The sequence below is a fragment of the Python bivittatus genome, unplaced genomic scaffold (genome assembly GCF_059951505.1).
Source record: "Python bivittatus isolate LINGU-HERP-01145 unplaced genomic scaffold, Pbiv_v1 ctg000410_np1212, whole genome shotgun sequence".
NCBI lineage: Eukaryota > Metazoa > Chordata > Lepidosauria > Squamata > Pythonidae > Python > Python bivittatus.
Genome location: NW_028277067.1, coordinates 6,018,249 through 6,039,415, shown reverse-complemented (window position 1 = coordinate 6,039,415; position 21,167 = coordinate 6,018,249). Strand labels below are relative to the sequence as shown.

Genomic DNA, 21,167 nt, shown 5'->3' with positions numbered 1-21,167 from the left:
ACTCTGAACAGGTACTAACACTCAAGAGTTTATTCAAGGTGGTAATAATTAACTAGTTTAGCTAGACTGGCTATTGATTTTGTTTGGAATTCTGTTTGTGTAATTGTTGCCTTCTCTTTTTCTTTCCTGTATTTCCCTTTACTAGTAAACTCATTTTTGTATCTAGAGAATTGCTTCCCTGGTTTAATAAGAGAATTTCTCATTACAAGGTTTTCCACGCACAAGACTGCATAATATTACAATTGTCTCCTATGTTCCAAGACTGGTAAAATATTTATTAAGTTTTGTTTTTCTGGGCTTTAGACAGGATGAGCCAAAGCAGCTTATTTTCCATATGGCTGGGCTGAAGGGAAAAGTTTTTGGTGGAAGGGTTCAGACCTCCCTTAGGCAAACTATGATGGGTCAGGAAGTTCAGCCTAACTAGTGGCTTGGGATAAAGTATTATAAATGTCTTTTATGGTGGAAACTTTGGAAGAAGGGAGGTTTTAAATCATCTGCTCTCCTAGGTTGTAACACTAGTTGTATGCCATGGTTCACATATAATCCTAAATTCTGAGCAAGACATAGCAGTCATATGCCACACTTCATCCTTAAACAATCTACCAATCATGGTTTTGCAGTTATGTTACTCAGAGGAGGTGGCGGCAAGCATGAGCAGGCTTGCTGGTGATGCCACTTATTTACTATGACCTAGAGTGGCAGATGAATTAAACTAATGCCTGGGTGCATACATCATACTACAAAAAACCACAGTAGGACTTAACATGTGGAAGTTCAGCTAATTATTTAAACACAGCTTAGCAGATCATAACTTGCTACAGTATATGGACCAGTTTAAAATTCTAGATTATTTATTCAGACATTATGTTTCTTCTATGTTCTGCTAAATGTCTCATAGCTATTGATACTAAAACCACATGTAAAAAAATAGCCATGGAAGTATTTGTTTTCCTTTGGAGCCCCACTTGAGATATTAATACTTACAGAGAGGTCGACTTCGGCATTTCCTGATAGTCCGTACTTTTTCTGCTACTGAATGCTGCAGAAGAGAATAGAAAGGGGAAAACAGCACATCACTAAACTTTAATCATATAAAAGAATATTGATCACATCACATTAATAAAAAGCTAGTTCATAAGCAGACAGTAAATACATGTGGGTGATCCAAGATTGTTAAGTCTGGAGTTGCACTGCCTTTCCAACTTCATAGAGGTTTTTTGTTGTTGTTGTTATTGCCTCCCCCTCGCATGTTTGATAAACCTTTTTTTGAAGAAGGTGGTTGGGTCCAGGAGGTAGTTGGATTGAAAAGGTGGTTGGGTCCCAAAGGCCCTGAAGAAAACAAATTATCTAGACCCTTTTCAGTGAGGTTTTGGGCCAGGGTTTAACATTGATCATGCCTGTGAATGATCTGTAGTGGAGCTGAGTTGGGGAGGTACAACCATCCTGGTTCTTCCTGATCTCTCAACAGCTTTCAATAACACTGATCATGGTATCCTTCTGGAATAACTGCAGAGAGTGGGAAGCATAGCGTTATGGTGATTCTCCTCCTTTCTCCATGGCCAGTTTCAGTTCATATTGGTAAGAGGAAAACAGTCAAGCCCAATGCCTATGATCTATGGGATGCCTTAGGGCTCAGCATTCTTACTCCTCATATTTAACATCTAAATGAGGCTACTGGGTCAGGTCATCTGCCACTTTGGGTCAGATATTATCAGTATGCTGATGACACTCGGTTATACATCTCCTCCCTGGGTTGGCCAAGTAATGCTGTTGAAATCATGTCCCAGTACCTGAGGGCTGTGAGGGTTTGGATGGGGAAAAACAAGCTCAGACTCAACCCTATCAAGACTGAGTAGCAATGGGTGCTGAGGATTTTCCACCTATGGCCTTGAACTTGAGCCCACTACCTTATTTAGGACTACTGCATAATCTCAGGGTCCTCCTGGACTTAAGGTTCCTGCTTGAAGAACAGGTGGCAGCTCTGGCCAGGAGGGCCTTCCCATAGGTTCATTGTGTGGGCCAGTTACATCCTTTTTTGGATAGGAGAACTTTCTTTTGGTCATTCAAGGCTTGGTAACCTCGCAATGGACTTTGCAGTGCATGGTATGTGGGGCTGCCCTTGAAAGCCATTCACAAGCTACAGCTGATACAGAAAACAGAGGCATGAGCAGTGGCTGCTCAGCCATGATATGCCCATGCAACACTCATGCTCTTTGAACTGCACTGGTTACCCCTTGGCTTCTGGGTGAAATTTAAGGTGCTGGTTGTCACCTTTAGAGCTCTAGATGGCACAGGGCCGAGTTATTTGTTTCCTACATCTTCTGCCTGCCCTGCAGATTCTGACAGAGTTAGCTTACTCCTGGTCCCATCAATCAAGCAATGTCATCTAACAGGACCAGGAGGCAGGCCTTCTTTGTTGCAGGACTAGCTGTCCGGAGCAGCAATTTGCATGGGCCCTACCCTATGGCCTTTGAAAAAGCATTAAAAACACAGCTCCTTTCCAAGCCTTGGATTAGGTTTATGTGGGGGGGAGTGGGTTATCTCTGTTATTGGGAGACAAAATGGGTTGCTATTCCCTCCAGAAGTTGCTATTCTTGGGGTTTTATTTCGATTTTTGTTACTGTTTTTATATGTTAAGCTGCCCAGAAATTTGAAATATAAATAAATAAACCCATAATTTTTCATACAGAGGTAAGATCCAAGGCTTGGGTATATAATTCAAAAGTACATTCACCTATTAAAACATACTGATCTTTGTAATGCCATATTGACAAATTTATGAATAGTACAGTAAAGCAAAACAGGGCAATAGTGAGACAAGTCCATAATACACAAGTTTTCCCTCGCCCACGGAGGCATCCTGAATGGGATGCAATTTTTCACCAGCAGAGGGAATCTTCTACCAACATAATCAGAGCAATCCTACTGACTCCTGAACATCTATCATCTTATCTGCTGCTTGTTTAATATACAGCTGACTTTGTCATCAGATTAAATCATTATGATTTTCAGGACTACTAGAAATGCTCCCAAGATTTTGTTAAGAACCATAACCAAGCAAGGGTGTGCAGGACTAGTGTTGTTACTTTGTTAAAGAAATCTTTTGTCAACTGTATGTTTTAATCAGCTGATTAACATACAAAAGTTATGCAAATGTACATATAAGGAAAAGACTTCTATTAAAAATTACTGCTGATCTGCTGCAGCAGGAATCACCTTGGAATGCTGCTTTTAAAGTTCTTTCTATTACTGTAGTACTCATGGCTGTAATGGAAATTAACATTTTACTCTTCTTTGTTGGTAAAAGGCAACTTTCCTTTCAGACAAATTACCTGACAGCATTTTCATATTATAGACCCTAACACATACTGAAGATGGTAGTTTTGTTGTGATCCTCAGAAGTGAAAGATTATGAATCTATATTAGGAGTGTGGTAAAACCTTTAACAACTAACAAATGTTATTAAAAGGCATAAGCTTTTGTGAGCTGCACCTCACTTCATCAGATGCACAGAGCAGCTAGACTGATGTAGGATTTAAATTGGGGTGAGGGGGTGGGGAAGGGAGGGGAAGACAGACTGGATTACATATGAGGCAGATTATCAATTAATCATTGTAATGTGTGTTTGACGAGATTTTGAGATAGATTGAAACCTTTTGATGTATGTGACTTCAGCAATCTCTCACTCAATTGTGCTGTAAAAGTCTCTTTTCAACCACTCAGGACACTCTCCTGCAGATCTCAAAGTGACTGTTTTGGAAAAAAGAGACTTTAACTTTTAGCTAGACAGGAACTTTTTAGCACATATTTTGAACTCCTAAAAGTCCGCAGTTTATTATTTTCAAAAAGCAGGTTTCTACTTATATTGTTCAACCTATTGGTAAGCTTCTCACAGTGCTTCAAAGGAGCTCCGCTTCTTTGCATAACTCACTCATTTTTCATAGTTCTCACTTGTTCCTCTATTTCATAGAAGCCTATGAATCCTATACAAAGGTAAAATTTTCCTCCAAGCACAATTCCTGGTGATTTCACAGCCCCATCCACATTGGAGGTGTTTTATTTTTAGCAACAGTAAATGGTAGTAGTTTGCCACTGCTTTCTTCCAAGATGTTTTTTCGATTTCCCAGTTTAGCCCAAGCCGTAGGGTCTCTTGAGTACTAACACCCTGTTTAGTTTTTCCAGAACGGCCAAGATCATTTTTCTCAAACAGTTGTAATAACATGGCCCTGTTCCTCTTTCTCCTGCAACAAAAATTCCTGAAACGCCATCCATGATACATTCTGTTAAAAACACCCAAAAGCAACTTCAAAGAAAAAGGTGACAGCACCATATTCTGCTAAGCAAGTAGTTTTCGATAAACATGCTTGTTGGAAAAACATTATATGAATAATTACAGAACTTTTTTTTTAATAATTGGAAGAGATGAATGCTCAGCCTACAAATAATTCTGCATTTCACACAATGCATATTTAGGCAGGAGGAAGAGGTGAGGCCATAGGAAAAACGAGGGCTTCACTGACCAAGACGTAGCTTCATTCCTCCCACCACCATCTCCACCTCCTCTTCCCCTGAGACTAGAAAATCTGGGCCAACTCCAGCACGCATCTCTCTCACATACCCATTTGTCTTTTAACAAGGAGAGCTGGAGGAGCTTCTGCGAAACCGTTGCCATGGTAACTCCACTGTCCCACTGGGCTAGGCCCTGCACAGAGGACTCACCCCTAGATAATCTCCCCAGGGCATGGGGATGATGCGGGAGGGAAGGGGGGTGAGACCACCTGAGCTCTCCCACCCTCCCACTGTCAGACCGCATTTGCTCAGCCATGCTGGAGGCTAAAGTCAACCATTCCTACTCCTCCCCAGCAGGGACAAAAATAACACTGAATGTTCCTTGCCACTTTTCACAGCCCAGCCGGGTGAGCAGCATTAGCAGGAAAGGGAAGGCAGAAAAAGATGGGCTCTGAGGCAGAAAATTAGAACAGCTCTAGCCTCCAGCAGCAGTTTCTCCTTAGACCTCTGCAGTAGAGAAAAGGCTTCTGGGCTTGCTGTGCGGTTGAACAATAAACCTGCAGGCCTTTGGAGTGGGGGTGGGGAGGGAGGAAGAGTGATCGATATGTAGGAGGGGGAGATTTTCTCTGGGTAAACTGCACAGGGAGTGGGCTAACCCCTCTTCCTTCCTAAAACTCAGTCATCTCTGATGGACCCCCATTTTCTCTGCACATCCTTAAAATATTTTGAAAAACAGCCCCAAACCTTCAGAGGTCATTTTGGACATCGAATGCTATGGGGAAGGGGTTGCAACACTGACCCAGCAATCTGTAAATCTGACCAGCGTGGCCTGGTATAAATACCAAGGGCCCAGCCTCCTGCCCTGGGCCAGTCGATAGAGCAAAGTCTTCTGCCCAAGGCATTTCAACTCCAGGTCAAGCTATTGACCTTGGGCATCCTGACACAGAGAACACATACCCAGACAATTACTACTTTGTCACATTTCTTCCCAGAAGCCCACTGCTTTGTTTCTTCCCTCTATTTTGCAATTGGCAGAAATTTCAGGGACATTATTGAACAGTGTTCTTAAGTGTGAGATGCTGGTATTCCAATCTCGAAATTCCAATTAGAGTTGTAAACTGACCTTTCTCAAGAGACGTGTTTCTTCTCCCTACTACCCCATCTTTTTAGAAAAATAAAGCTGTTTCTTCCACATATGCTCCACAGTTTTCCTCCTACCCACCATTTCTCCCTCCACATAGACACATATACTTCTGCCCTGGAATAGCATAAGGTCTTCAACATTATGATGGATTAAAAAATAGTAGACGAATGATCAGTACAATTCCTGTTTACAGCTGCTGCTGTCATATGTAATTTTAGCGATGGGGAAAGTAGAGCATTTGCCATTTCAAATTATGACCTTTGTCTTCCACCAAGAAACTGTTGGAAAGTTTTGGTAAAATAAATATAAATCCATTATTTCTACTGATGGTTACGGCAGAAAATTTCCCTGCTCAGGCATTATTACACCCAGAACACTCAAAGCAATACCTTCTTGCAGGTATTGTACATTCAGCACAACAGTCTGCAGGGAGAAAGCATATACATGTACCGCTATACACATGTGAGTTTCCATGTCACTGAAAAATCTGCATTATAGACTATCCCCTGCATATAGGCTTTCTCCCCGCAGCTGCAGGGAACAGGCAATGGTTATAGGAAGCTGATGTCATTTGAGAGATGTCAGCAGGGGATAGGATTCAACCAGCACGCTCACATGGTAAGTGTTTCATGTTGAAAAGTGCCTGAATGGAGCTAATTCAAGAGGCCATCTGTGCACAGCTCAACCTCCTTTCTGCGAATGCAAAAGCTGAAACCCAGGATTCTTGTCCTGGAGGAAAAGGGGCATAGGATACATACACATAAATGCATAGGCATGGATGCTAAGTCACCACCTTGGGCACTTTTTGCCATGTCACGTGCTATGGCCAGAAATGCTCCTTCTGAATTGTTCAAAATTGTAAGTTTATAATTTTAATTATATCTCAAAGCAAATGAACAAAAAGCTTCTTTGCTTTTAAAACAGCGCAAAGAGGCTACTCAGAATAAATGAGTATAATCTACAGCAGCACCAAGGATTTTTTTTCAGCTATATATATAACAGTGTGTGTTTGTATCTGTGAAGGAGAGAAATCACACAAGCGATACCTGGTGCAATAACGAAGTTGCAAACACATCACAGTTTTGAATGTGAGCTCTTGGAAGGAACACAGCTTAGAGACAAAGCATTTGTTTTGCATGCAAAATATCTTGGGTACAAGTCTCAGACAGGACCCAAAAAAACACTTATCTACAGCTGAAAAATCACTGACAGTCATGTTGATGATGCCAGTCTAAACAGACCAATGATCTGACTCAGTATAAGTCAGGTTGCAAACATGAAGTGTTTCTCATTTTTCTGTACAGGATGCTAAAATAAGTGAGATGATCTTGCCCCAGTAAAAAGTATAAACAGGTTTTAATTTGAAGGAATTTTATTCCATGGTTCTTCAAATGAAATAGGGGAAAGAAATGTCCCTGTTTAAATGATTCCAAGGCTTATAAATCAAGAATTAGAAATTTCCCAGCAGCGTTGGCAGGTAAGAAAAACCTAGCCTTCTCCTTCAGAATCTTTATAGACTGGGCTCAAAAAAAGGCACTTACATGATAAGATTTTTATTTTTGTCTTACCTGCTACTTCATCCTAGCTCAGTGCATAAACAGGTCCCACAGAATTAGGAATCAGTGTACCTGCCAGTGGTGGTAATACTGTAGTTGTGATGGAAGAAAGCCAGCGCAAAAGTGGCAGCAAACAGAAACAATTATGTTGCCAATTGCTTTCTTCATGTTTATCATGGAGGCAAATGATTCAGAGAGAGAGAGTGCCAAATCATACTCCATCTTCTTTTGCCTTTGACTGCATACAGTTTTTCTATTCCCAGAAGTGGCAAATTATCTGGAGTTGCTATCAGATATTTGGCCCACTTTAAGAAGCAAATGTCTCCTGCATGTTTTCACCCAACTTTGCAACCATCTGAATTTTACATTGAATCATTTTACAGTTTTTCTGATGGTTTAAAACTGTGCTTCCTCATTCAGGTTCACTAATTTTCGTTCTAAGGACCCCCTGAGAGGAGCTGGACTAGACGGCTTATCCCCTTTCTATTGAATAATTACTCCCCTTCTGCAAATTGGGAAAGTAAAGACGCTATGAAGTACAGATGTACACAGCACAGAAAACTGGGAGTGATGTGAATTATATTCTTACCAATTTCTCTACATTGACCAATCCATCCACCAAGGTTTTGCTAGCTTCATGCAAAAATGTCAAGTCTGAGAAAGGAAGAGGGAAAAAGAGGAAAAGTGAGTTGAGAAAGGATGCAAAGCAACAATTCATTTCTAACTTTTAAAAAGATATGGCTAGTAATCTCATACTCTGGCCTGGAAATCCTTCTCTACAGCAATGGGAATAGAATGTAGTAAGTTAGAAGAAAACCCTCTATTTATGCTCAAAGGCACTTTTATTTATTAATTCTGCTAGTAGCAAAATGTCTGTTATTCTGATGAAATTATATACATGTATAAGGAAAACATATCAGAAGGATCTAGGTAGTGCTGGTTGTGAAGAATGTGAAACTTGTTATGCACACATAAAAGTGGATTCACACAAGATCAGGTTCAAGGAAGACTAGGAGCCTGTGTATCAGAGTTGGAAGACTGATTTTGTCTTTAAAACACTATCTCAAATAGATTTTCTCATGAGTGATTTGAAAATATTCATATATATAGAACAAAAGTAATAGCTTAGTTGAAAACTGAAACAGCGCCAACCCTTTCTCTGCATAGATTCTGATTCTTGAACATTCTGGAGTAACTGACTACTCTCTAGATGAGTTCACTTTAAACTCCATAATTTCTTAGTCACCACAGCAAAGATCGTCCTGGCTAAATATTATGGGAGTTGTAATCCATCAGCTTGGGAAAGTCTGTAATGGCAGACTATTGAGAATGGGCTTTTTAGACCATTTATTGTTATTGTTCCAAATGTCCCTTCTTCAAAATTAAGCCTAGGACTAGGTTGGCTGAGGACTGTTTTTCATGGCAGACTTAAGCTGCTTCTCTCCCATGCTGAAACTAGGTGGACCCTAAGAAGCTGTAGTCCAGATTTCAATCCAATCTTAAATTGGCAACGAAGTTGGCCAGGTGTTCTGTCTGGATGGTGGTTATCATAGTCCACAATTGCTGGATTCCCTTGTTTCTTTACCCCATCCACTCCTGCCAGGAACATGAGCACCAATCAATGTTCTTTCTGTGGGTTCATGTGTCTTTCAGGACATGTGGTTTCTATTCATAGGCCTCTTGTTTGAGCTCCTCTTCATGCTTGACACCTTCCTGTCCAGTATGCCCACTGGTGGACAGGAACAAAAAGAAGGAGCACCACCATTCTTAATGGGCAAAATTCTTGTCTATTTCAATTGGTTAAAAAAAAAGTCCAACATTTCACTCTTCTCCCAGTGGGAAGGAGGGGCAGGGAGAAATCCAGGCGACTGGCTCTCTCTGACCAGCTGCTGCTTGCCCTAACTGCTGTACACCAGTTGCATAGGTGAATAGGAACTGGGGCCTTCTCAAGCACAGAGCAGTGTAGGTTTTGCATGAGCATGCTCCTCTCCACAGATGAAGAGATCCTGAAAATGGCCATGCAGGGTAACACCTAGTGATCAAACAGGAGGGGGCATGCCAGGAGCTCCATACAACAATCAAGAGGAGCAGATGTTGCCTAAACTGGATTAAAGAGTAGTAGGGAAACCACACAGCCAGACTTGTGCCAGGACAAACTGAAAAACGCTACTTTTTTAAGAAGTAGAGCAGGAAAGCACAATGGTAAACTGCTTCTATGCTGGGAGAGGGACAAGCTGAGGGTGACATCATCCATTCAAGCCCTCTCAATATAACCCAGTTAGTGGGTCCTGCAGAAGAGTCCCAAGACAGTTTTCTACACAATCCAGTTCAGGAAAACTAAGAACTCTGGACCCATCAAGTATCACTAACCTTTTAGGATGAGGGGCACAAAGGGGATAATGGGTGGCTTCATCCTAGTCAGGACTTCTCTGTAGCTTTTATGATTCCTACAGGGGTCCTGAAATACAAAAGAGAGAGAGAAAAGAACCTCATTATTTTCTGAGATAAAAGCGGAGACAGAATCAACTGCAGCCATTCCTCCCAACCCTGCCTTAAGTGGAAACTACAGAGCTCAAAGACATGAAGATATCCAATTGAATGTGTTAAATATGAATCCTTGATGAGGCTAGAGGGCTCAAAATCATTCCAATCATCAGATAGACTATTTGGACTATGCAGACTTAAAGTTACTTTGAAAGAGCCAGAGAGGAAACAAGGAAAAAGGAAGGGAAAATCTCTTTTTTTAAAAATGTGGACCTTCAGGATGAAAATCCATCTCCATGTCAGACAGTTCATTATGGCAGTAGTTTTTCAAAACTTTCTATCAACATCTTAAAAGAGATTCCAGGCAACATTATTGGTCTATTCTTATTTCATGCTAGGTACTTGCATTGACAGCAAGATCTACAAATATCAAAAATTCTGCCACAGCTTAGTGGCTGAGATTAGAAATCATGCGTCTATTTTTCAGGCAAAATGTCCACCATGACCACTTGTTTCTAGAAGATCCTCAGTAAGCTTCCAAGGAGGCACAGAGACTCCCTGGAACACTATTTATTAACCACTGTATTAAGAAAAGAGACAAGTAAATGTCTACCAGAAAACATTAGAATGAGAGGGTTTTCAACACCTAAACTGAGCTCATCAAAGACCAAAAGATTTATCCTTATTGCTGGAAGTGAAAGAGATGAGAAATAGTAAGCCTGCTGTTCTTCAAATTATTTTATCATAATCCTAAAATCTAGATTTTTTTTTCTATCTGATTTAGGAGAAAAGAGAGAATTCAAGGGTGAAGCAATATTTGAACTGGACGCTCTTGTGCTTGTACTGCATGCTTTTAGCCCCCACTCTTCACCATCTCTTTTACAAAGGAACTATGAATGAATTACCGTGAGGTTCTCAAATTTACGAAACAAGTTCTTAAATTTCCCTGGAAGCTTCTGGAAGAAAAACAAATAGAATAATCAGAGACATGTAAACAGTTCTAAATGGACAAGATGGATTTAAAAACAGTCAGTTCAAAGCAGAGGCTCAGTGTTGTTCAGTCTGTCCTCAGTGATGGATGTAGACTAATCTGTCCAGACAAAAGGCTGCTAAGCACTATGCAAAACTTGCAGATGTTTGCTGAACTGAGCAAGCTACAATTTAAAGAGGAGGAAGGCGTGTCTTCCAACATTTCCCCTTCCAACTGCCTTGACAAAAAATAAAGGTTTCTGCATAAGGAGGTAATAAGTGTCAGAAGTGGCCCAGTATAGAAGCTATGTATAGCTTCTGAGAAGCAACTGATGTTTTGGAGAAAAACAAATGACCACATTGAGGTTTATATTAATCCCTGGTTTAATGGAATTCATTTTAAAATGAAGAATGAAGCACAATCCCATCCTATCTTAATTTCCAGGCATTAGGTAGACATCCGTTTGAAACTTCACATAAGGGAAAATTAGTTGAAAAAGAAGCCACAGGAAAACCTGCTTAAAAAGTTTAACTGAGAACTTATGTTTTCCAATGTTTTCCTAAATCTGCTTTTTCAACAAATTTTGAGCTACATCTCACAGCTAGTATCATCTAATAGGCCCAGTTGTCTAGCAAGGACCATAAGTGATCAAGTATCATAGATCTCTTTGGGTGCAGGAACCCAGGGGATATAGGCTCAGTCCTTGGAACTGAGAAGCAATACAGCATCTCTGACTGGGTAGGCTTGACAAAAATATTAATAGTCTGGTATTTTCCCTTTCAGTTTGAGGCAGTGTACTTTCTACAGTAGTGGGAACATGGAATTTACCTTATGGAAGCCTTCTTCCTCATTTGGGGATGTATGAGTCAGCCAAATATACCAAGGTGGATTGGCCTTCTGGAATGAGTCACCCTAAGTGTTGGTATTCAGCCAACCCTGATGGGTAACAGCTCAGGAGTAAAAAATTTTAAGCAGTCATTTGCCTAACTAAAGACTCTAGCTTTAACTCCCAAGGGTGTGGCCATTTCAGCTTCAAGGGAAGAAAAAAAAAACCCTGAAACTGTTCCATCCTGAAATGTTTTGAACTAAGGTGAGAGTTAAAAACCCACATAATGCATAATAATGAAATAAAAGCATAACCAAGAAGAATAGAAGAACTGATTACTGGACCTGAGCTAAATCCATTAAATCCATCACTAAAACAGGCAATGTGCCTCTCACAGACTTCAATCAGGTTATGTAACAGCCTTCCAAGGAATCATATGGCAGTTTATTCCCTCTGTATGAGGAAGCCCACTGTTAACATATTCAATTAACACAGTTAATAGCCTACAGTCAAACCTTACCTGGAGTTAGCAATGTAGTTTTAAGGATTCCCTTCCTTTCTCTACTGTCTATTACTCATAAAACCCATGAGAAAGCTTGTACAATATCAGCTGTGCCTGATCTTGCTGCAGGGCAAGATCTCCGTCAACACAGTCTTCCTCATCATCAGCACTACCTGGAACAACCATGTGACCGTGCAACTTCATATTATCACAAGAGCAAAAATTGATGATGATGATAAATCTTATATTGGTTGAGACCTGTGCTACTATGAGCACGCAAAGTACAATAAAAGTGGCAAAGTCAAGACGTTTCTGAGTTTCTTCAAATGAAGCAGTGTTTCCTTCACTAGCTCTTCCTAGTCTTGTTGACTGCTTTGAGAAAAGACCCACATAGCTCTTTTCTACAGAAATCAGTGGCTTTCTTCAAATATCATGGTGAGTTATAATATTAAGAATTCTGACTTATTGTGGCCAAACAGACCAGTTATGTACTTCTAGTTTGGGAATTATTACTCCAGGTCCCCCTTAAAGTTATATATGATGGGTCATTTTAATTTTTACTTTTAATATCACTTTCGGATCAATATTTCTTAATAAGTTGCTAGGGGATATTTACTCAAAATCATAGTTTTTTTAGTTTTTACTTGGGTAATTAATGTATTAATATGGTTATAGAGGAGTGAATGTAATAGTATTATGTGATCTGTCTTTTAGTATATTATTCTATCAATTTGTTTTACTCTGTCATTGTTCTTTTAAATTTGCTAGTCATTGACCAAATTAAAGACATGATCTGTACTGTTCTACATGGCGGTGAATTGTTAGCTAAATAAGCACATAAGCAAGAAATGTGACAGAATTCATTTGGATAAGCATTATACGTGAAAGATTTACATATTGGTTTTATATACATAAACATGAAAAAAATAAAAAAGCAGTCATTCACATATATAGCAAAAAACCGCTTGGTCTCTATCTCTACTCTGAATGGAGAAAAAGGGGAAAATAATGTTTCCAAAACATAGATAGGAAGGAGCATCTAGGAAAACACCAGGGTTGACAAGTGAAGTAAACTAGGGGCATCCCTATTGTGGACAAAAAAAAATGGGGGTGTGTGTGTGGAAAAAACATCAATAAATTTTTAAGAACATGCAGAACAGATTCTTCTACCTTCTATGTACTACCTTCTAAATGAGAGACAACTAGAGAAAATTTAGAGAACGTACAACAGAGTTAGGGATTCAGTGTCAAGCTGGACAAAAGTGTCAAGCGTCAAAAAGTGCTATTCAACATATTTATAAATGACTTGGATGAGGGGTTAGAAAACATTATTACATTTGTGGATAACACAAGAATGGAGGAGTAGCAAACACTAGGGCCAGTATCAAGACTCAGGAGGACCTTGATGAACTGAGATAAGAGACAGAAACCATCAAGATCGATGTCTCTGTTGAAATTTATCTGTTCTATATTTTGGTAGGAAAACCCAAAGCCATCAGTATAGAGCGGGAGGAGCCATCCTGGGAAGCAGTATTTTGAGAGCTAATTCCCAGACTGATATTAAGTCTAACAGCCATTTTACAAACAATCCATGTTACTCATCCTGGTTTAATGTTATACACGAGTCAGGATTTAGATTTGTTTTTCTCCTAAGAAGCCAGAATTATAAGCTAGATACATAAGGTATGTGTTAGGATTTACACATGGTAACTTAAAAAGAAGAGTAGGGAACCTCTGAAGGCCTGATAGTATGATAGGTGTCAGGTCAAGCCTTCAGAGATAAACAAGCTAGCATATATGTGAGCCTGTCAATATGTAAATGTACACAACCTTCTAGCCATCCTTGCACATTTAGCCTTCATTCACTCAAACATATGCCATCTTTATAAGCTAGAGCTGCATTCATTTGCTTAGCTACTCTGTAGCAGGAGAAGCTGTTCTGAAGCCATCAAACAGTATCTACCCAAATCCTGTGTTTTCACAGTAAGCCAGACTTCTAAAGAATTTTGAAGGCCAATAAAATTTAAAATACTTAGATTGGATCTTGACTGTACTCTGAAACTGTAGCACAGTAGCAACCACATCAAATGGCCAAATGGCTTTGATTACACCAGGGAATCCTCACCATTTTTTGGCGATGTGAGTAAAATTAGAATATTGAGGAAATGTTGGGCTGTTATCACAAAATTGTTGTTGAGCAGCTTGGCGGTTCACAAATCAGTTGCCCCTGAGGGACACAAAGAGTTGCAAAGAACATATTTACTAGAATGCTACCTTCCTGGCCCTCTCTTCCTACAGAAAACTCCTTCCTATCCTCTTACCTTTGTTCTTTTTTTCAAGCAGATGGACACACTTCCAAACAAAGCAATGGACAGCAGTCATCCTCCATTTTTACTCTCTAAGAAAGCTTGTAAACCATTTAGAATCGAGATACATTCTTGGAAATACAGATGCTGGAGGATGGCATATCATATACATTGTTTATAAAAAGAAGAAAAAATCAAAAGAAATTTGACAAAGAACCTAGTGGGCAACAAAGGAGATATCTCTGGGACATTAGTGCTCCCTGGCATCACACCCCAGAAATTATACAATTATAATGCCTTATGCACAGAATGTATAATGTGTTCTGATAGTGACATTTTCCATTTGTAATCCTCCCATCTTTTCCTACCACTTCTTTCATCATTTTATTTTCCAGAGAGGATCTATTAACCACTGCACAGTGCCTCTTGACCGGTAACATGAGGGAGGACTCCATCTGGAAGTTCACATATTGCCCAAGAAAGTTTTCTTTAGCAATACAACTAAAAACAGTAAAATGTCTAGCAGAACAAGACTACAGTATTGTAGCATGCGATTAGGAAGAAAATGTGTGCTGGAAAGACAGGAGAAAGCAGTCCACATTTGTGACACTGATATTAACAGATCAAGGCCATCAGAGACCAAGGCCAACCTTCAGAAGACAAAATATTGGACAAGACTGGCAAAAACTATTCAAGATTTGAAAATCATAATGCGGGTGGGTGGGTTCATATGTTGCATAAAGCTATTGTGCATGTTTGGTTTGGGCTTAGTGTATTATGTGAATTAGCTGTAATGTGTTGTAAATTATTATGTGTTAAGCAAACCATAGCTTAGTGCAACATGGAATCAGATGACAGTATAGCCCAAAGGTTAAGATCCTAAGCTATGAACAATTGTATGAACCTCAGGACTAAAAACTGTAAAAGTAAATCCTGAAAAAAGAAACGTAGAATTGAGCTTAAAAAATGGAAACTGTGAATCATATCCAGAAGCAAACTACCTTAACATTGCTGCTCTTGGATGATGTTTAAGACTGCAGTGGGATAGAAGGAAGGGAAGGTTTACTTAGTGACCTTGTTCACACAAGCTAAGCCACAATGTGGTTGCTTGGTTTAGTGTGTTATGTGTACACAGCAGTTATAGTTTCAATAAACCATGGTTGGCAAACCATAATTTAATACAGCGTGTAAACTTAATCAGAATATTGGCCCATGAATCCAGATCCAGCTTATTTAATAAGTAATATTGTAGTTGTTACAATGCAGCCAACATTAATGCTAAATCCTACTTGCTAAAGGCCTGTTATATAAGCATCACCAGGAAGACTGCTCAAATGAGAATCCTATTACTGAATTTCCTGGATCATGAATGCTTCTTGTTTACATCTCTGCTTGATGCCAACACAGCCTGATGCCAAAGATGATTTGAAATTATAGGAGGAGCCCAGCTATTAAAACTATATGTACCTACAATTCCTGATAAACAGGAAAAGTAGTTATTGCAAAACAGCCAAAATGAATGTTGTGAATATGAGAACAAATTAGTACCTGTATGTGTCTGTGTGTACCTAATAGGAACCAAGGAGTTTTGGAGAGATGAATTCAACACACACTATATCACAGTTGTGCATCTTTCAGCATTCAGCATCTTACAGCAGGCATTTAAGGAATCCCAGTTTCCCATTCTGTTGCTGTAACAAGCTTTTTTTATCTGATTTTCAGAAAGTCTAAGAAAAATAATGGATTCTGCAGTAGAGTCTTTTGGTGCTCCTAAAGTACTTCTTTTCTGCAATTAGCTACAGGGGAAGCAGCATTAAAACAATGGTTCCATGCAGTGCTTAATATAGAACAACATAATGCAGCAAGCCCTTCCTTAAAGTCAACATTGTTCTACAATATTTACTTGAAAGTAAGTATTATCCTCAAAAGAGACATCCAATGTTTATTAAAAGCTTTCTGTTTTGCAGTCTTAGCTACTTTTTCTGCTTCCTGTTGAATCTCTTTTCCTCACATTTTGTTCCTATGAAGCAGGGTCTAGCTGCTGATTTCCTCTCATTCTTTATTTTCTTTCAAGCTTTATCAAGCAAAACAAGGGCAATTAGGAAGCTATTTATCAGCACTGCCAAACCACACACACTCAACTGTAAGCAGCAGCCTACAATGAAATTAAAACACATTCTAGATGCTAACAATAATGCTTTGCATGTAGACAGACAGACACAGACACACACACACAGTAAATATGAGCGTATTGGAGATGTTAGGGCTTTCTACAAGTGTAAAAACTACGTACAACAAATACATACAAAAAAGAGCAAAATATAATAGTGATACAACCAATAACTCCTAACAAACCTAAAATATCTGGGTAAACAAAAAACATTTTCACTGGTGCCAACTATTTGTACAAGTCAAGCTTCTTTTGCAAAATGATTCCTTAAAGGCACAGCTAATTTTTCTCCTTTTTTTTGAAGTAAAAAAATAAATTGCCACAAATCATGTTGGAAATAAAAAGGCTGAAAACATAGAAAACATGAAGTGCGATGATTTATCACTGGCATTGTCTGGCTCCTCTGCTAAAAAAATGTGCAAAGGATAGCAATTCCATAATAAGGTGTGGAAACCCTCTCTGTCCAACACTGCTGACTAATGGCTCACTCCGTTCCTCATTCCTGTGATCAGTAGAGGAAGAAACACCCGGCAAGGCACACTTGTAATCAAAGCCTTGTCCATTGGCTGCTGCTCCTCAAGATGAGACTACCCTCCGGGTCTTGCTGAGACCATTAAAATCAATTGCCCTGAGAACAGCAGAGGAAGAACTGTGACATCTCATCAACAGCGCTTCTTTAAATAGCCTAGTCAAAGGCCATTGCACCTTCTGATAAAATGAAAGCCATTGTTGAAGAGTGGGGTAAAATGCTTTAAAACAATTAAAACATTCACATAAATATGCATTTTAGACTTTTCTACGACACTTCTTTCTTTTCCCATCCAATGTCCCCATCTGTAAAATGAAAACGTGCATATGCACAAAAATAGTGAGAACAAAAGGGACGGGAGAAAGGACTCAAAGACCTTCCAGACGGACTTTTTATACTGCGGATGGTTTGTGCTTGGACCTGCACCTTCCCATGACGTCGGTTTGTTTCAAGGTTGGATTCTAGCTGGCTGTATATTGATTTATCTGAAACCAGACCAAAACTGGATCTTTCAAAATGCTGGGGCTTGTGAGCAGTTTGTAGTTGTTACATAGGCTTTGCTATTGATTTAGCAGGTTCCTGAGCCCAAGCAAACTCTTACTCAGTGTCTGCCAAAATCTAACTTTGCTAAGGAAGGAATACAGAAAACCTTATAAACCAGTGTTTTTCAAACTGGGCAACTTTAAGATGCATGGACTTCAACTCCCAGAATTCGCCAGCCAGCATGCTTGCTGGGGAATCTGGGAGTTGAAGTCCACACATCTTAAAGTTGCCCAGTTTGAAAAATAATATTATGAACAAACCTAGTCTTAATCCATCAAATCAGTTTTACAATCTCTATAAAAGGGGATTAGAATCTGGGTCACATGGCCAGGAAGGGAGAGGAGTGTAGAATGGAGGAGTCAGGAATATTCCAAATCACTGATCAAATGCCTGGACCACTGAGATGCTTCAAGGGAATTTTTCAGGATCATTTTTCTCCCGTAGCACCACATCAGGCCTATTTGTGAACTCAATCTTTCTTTTGTGGGCTACTATTCCCCCACTGAACTTGGACCCACTGTGTTCAGTTTTGGGAGACTTACCTTGTTGATAAACAGAGTTCTGACCCTCTTTACATACAATTTCTTCCCAGCATCCCATTGGATTGGAAATAAAAAGATAAAATTCATACTCCACAGAAGTACAAAGAAAACACTAGAAGCAACTATGTTCCCTTTGCCTTTTTCCGTGGTATCAGATACTCTGGTTTACCAGATCGTTAAAAAAAAAATACATACCTCACAATATGAGTTGTGAGATATAAGTAGGTAGATAGATAAGTAGATCTTATGTATTTATTAATTGATCGACTGATTTATATGCTGCCACACACAACTACTGGGATAACTCTAGGCTATATAAATATAGATATGTAGATAGATATTGTATGTTCTTGGTTTGCAACCTAATCCTCATAGCTTTATTCAGAAGCAAGTTCCATGGAATACAATGGGATATACTTCCTGCTAGTTTCTTGGAAACTTTGGAGAAACTCCATTCTGAGTTCAAACGTTATCCAAGCAAGGAGGAAGAATAGAGCTGCTTCTTTGATATTTCTGGATCTCCCTGCTCAGAGAAACCTTTTTGGCTGATTCTTATGAGTAATTGTTTTGTTTTTGTTTTGCTTTTCATGCATTAGAGCCAGACATAAGCTGGATTTCACACATCACATCAAGTCATAAAGAACTTGGTTTGGTTCCAGCTTATCATATTGTGTAGATTCAACCACTGCAGTCTGCCCTAATGATAAACTATAGTTTATAACAGGTGAACCCATGGTTACAGCAAATCATAACTTAGCATGAGAAGTGAACCACTGCTAGTCATTCAAAGGGCCTTTCACTGCTGAGTTGAAGTGTTATTCAACAATTTTGAATTGGAAGAAAGCTATACCAGCGTCATAAAATCTGCTGTTCCTATTATTGACTCTGATCCTGCCTCTGTTCCAAATCACTGGAGTTACTTAATTTCTCTCTATGGTAATGAGTAACAAAGCCTAACAGATTTCATACCATAAAATGGACATTGACAGCGTTGGAGTGAGGAAAACTCTACTGTAACACCTGTATAACTGCAATTCTCAATGAAATGAAGGCATCACAGGACACAGCACAAAGAAGATGTTAGAAAACATCTTTTGTGACATGATTAGAGGCAAGTGAGTAAAGACTCTTAGAATGGACCAGTTGAAACTAAGGAAATACTTCAGACTCACCCAACTGAAGTGCATCTATTCCAGTCATAATGAAATCTGGATCTAATGTCCAGTAGTTTTGAATTGTTTTTAAGATGCTGATTATATAGTAGGATAATTTGGCAGGATGCACTGAAAAATTAAATAATATTGTACAGTATATCCTTGGCAATTTTGAAATATTTTAGAAATATAAAAACTTAACTGCAAAATTTGGGTGAGGAAATGGTGTGTCTAAGAGAGAGAAAGAAAGATAACACAGAAAGACGTACCTACAAACATACAAAAATCAGTTTCTCCTCATCACCATCTTACCTCCCAGGTGAGGCGCAGACGACTGACAGGTGCATTGTTCAGTCCTATAACCACAGCATAGAAGGTTAACATATCCTGATGCTGTTTACATCTATGGGGAGAAAACAAAAAGGCAGCTAAGAATCAAAGCAGCAAAATATTAAAACTGAGCAATTTCAATTGATTTTACCACCCTTGCCCTTAATTTAACTTAGCCTGATACCTATGGGTAAAAGAGGAGAAGCCATCTTGGCTGCTATCATAGCCCCTTTGTACCTATCACCTTATTACTTACACCCGTAAGATTTAATTCCACTTAAATCTCTGTTACCTTAATTGCAGTCAGCATTTCTGCCATTTCATTCTTGAGTGCCATTGGAGGGGGAGGGGGGAGATGAAAAGAAGAGAAAAAAAATGGTGTGGCAGGAGCAACCTCAATTTGTGAACAGTCTGACTCCCTGTCCTTGTCCCTGGATGCTGGAAGAGAGAGAATCTTCCAAAAGTCCTTTCTTCTGGGTGGTGGAGAAAGAATGGACTGGTCTTGCAGCAAGGTACTTGACAGGTAACATTAGGTATTAAGTGTGGATAAAGCACTCTGCCTCGATCACATTTTATCCCAAGATCCATGTTGGAACAAAATGCTGAGTCTTAGAATGATCTGGCTGAATATGTCACAAAATAGTGGAATGGCAGAAACAAATCCAACATGCTGCCTTTCTCCCAACATGTATTATATAAAACCAAAATGGGTTTTAGTTTGGGTTTAGGATTTTATGTTAACTCTGCCGCTGTGTTTAAGCAGATCATTGTTTAGCATGATGTGCAAGCCAAACCAGTTGTACCATGAAGTTTGGTGACGCAACTCTACTCTGAGTGGGTTCACATATTACACACAAAATCCTAATGTGATTTGTTTGGTTTTGGCTTAATGGGTTATGTGAATCAAGCCAACTGGGTTTTATTCATTAAACTATGCTTAGTCAAGCAACATGTGAACATAGTCTCTATTTTTCTGTCTCCAGTGCTTGTTCGCTGAATACAGATTAAATATACTATTATTTGGCAATTGGTAGCTTTGGGAAGGCTCACCATTTGGCTCCAGATGTCAATCCACAGGTTAATGGTGGGACTTCCCAAGAACACATTTTGTAAGGGAACAGCAGAGCTCTGGCTCTTTTGGAAAACCAGAGGTGTTTGTATACCATCTAGCATCCTTTGGACACTAAGGTATCTTCCTTTCAACTGTGTGACTGTACTTTCCTCCAGCCCACGAGTCAGCATAAAATTATGCCAACATATCTTGCACTGCTGAGGACTGTTCTACTTCACCACAAGGCCAACAACTGGTACTGTCCTCACAGTTTTATGGTGGGACAACTTGAGGGAAATGATTGATGGATTCCCCTGGCATCGCCAGCCTACAGAAAAACTACCACCAACTGTTCTCCCTAAGGCAGGAAACAAGTGAAAATCGGTCCCTGGTTCTGAGGTTCTGATCCCTGTCTGTGTGTGTGTGTGTGTGTGTGTGTGTGTGTGTTTCTTCTCATAAAGCAGACAATGTTCTGCTTTACTGGGCAGCCTGCCCAAGATCAGGCACTGCTTTACCAGTAGAATCCCCTCTGTGCATCAGGTGATCCATCC

General features: G+C 39.5%; 1 protein-coding gene across 1 annotated transcript in view; it reads right to left on the bottom strand.

Moving 5' to 3' along the window:
• RAPGEFL1 (Rap guanine nucleotide exchange factor like 1) overlaps positions 1-21,167 on the bottom strand; it is a 67,400-nt gene that overhangs the window by 4,340 nt on the left and 41,893 nt on the right. Inside the window, exons 10-14 of the mRNA XM_007420686.4 lie at positions 19,548-19,638; positions 10,599-10,649; positions 9,580-9,667; positions 7,799-7,863; positions 985-1,039 (exon numbers count right to left, since the gene is read on the bottom strand). Of these exons, the coding sequence (XP_007420748.1) occupies positions 985-1,039; positions 7,799-7,863; positions 9,580-9,667; positions 10,599-10,649; positions 19,548-19,638 (350 nt within the window). The remainder of the gene's footprint in view (positions 1-984; positions 1,040-7,798; positions 7,864-9,579; positions 9,668-10,598; positions 10,650-19,547; positions 19,639-21,167) is intronic.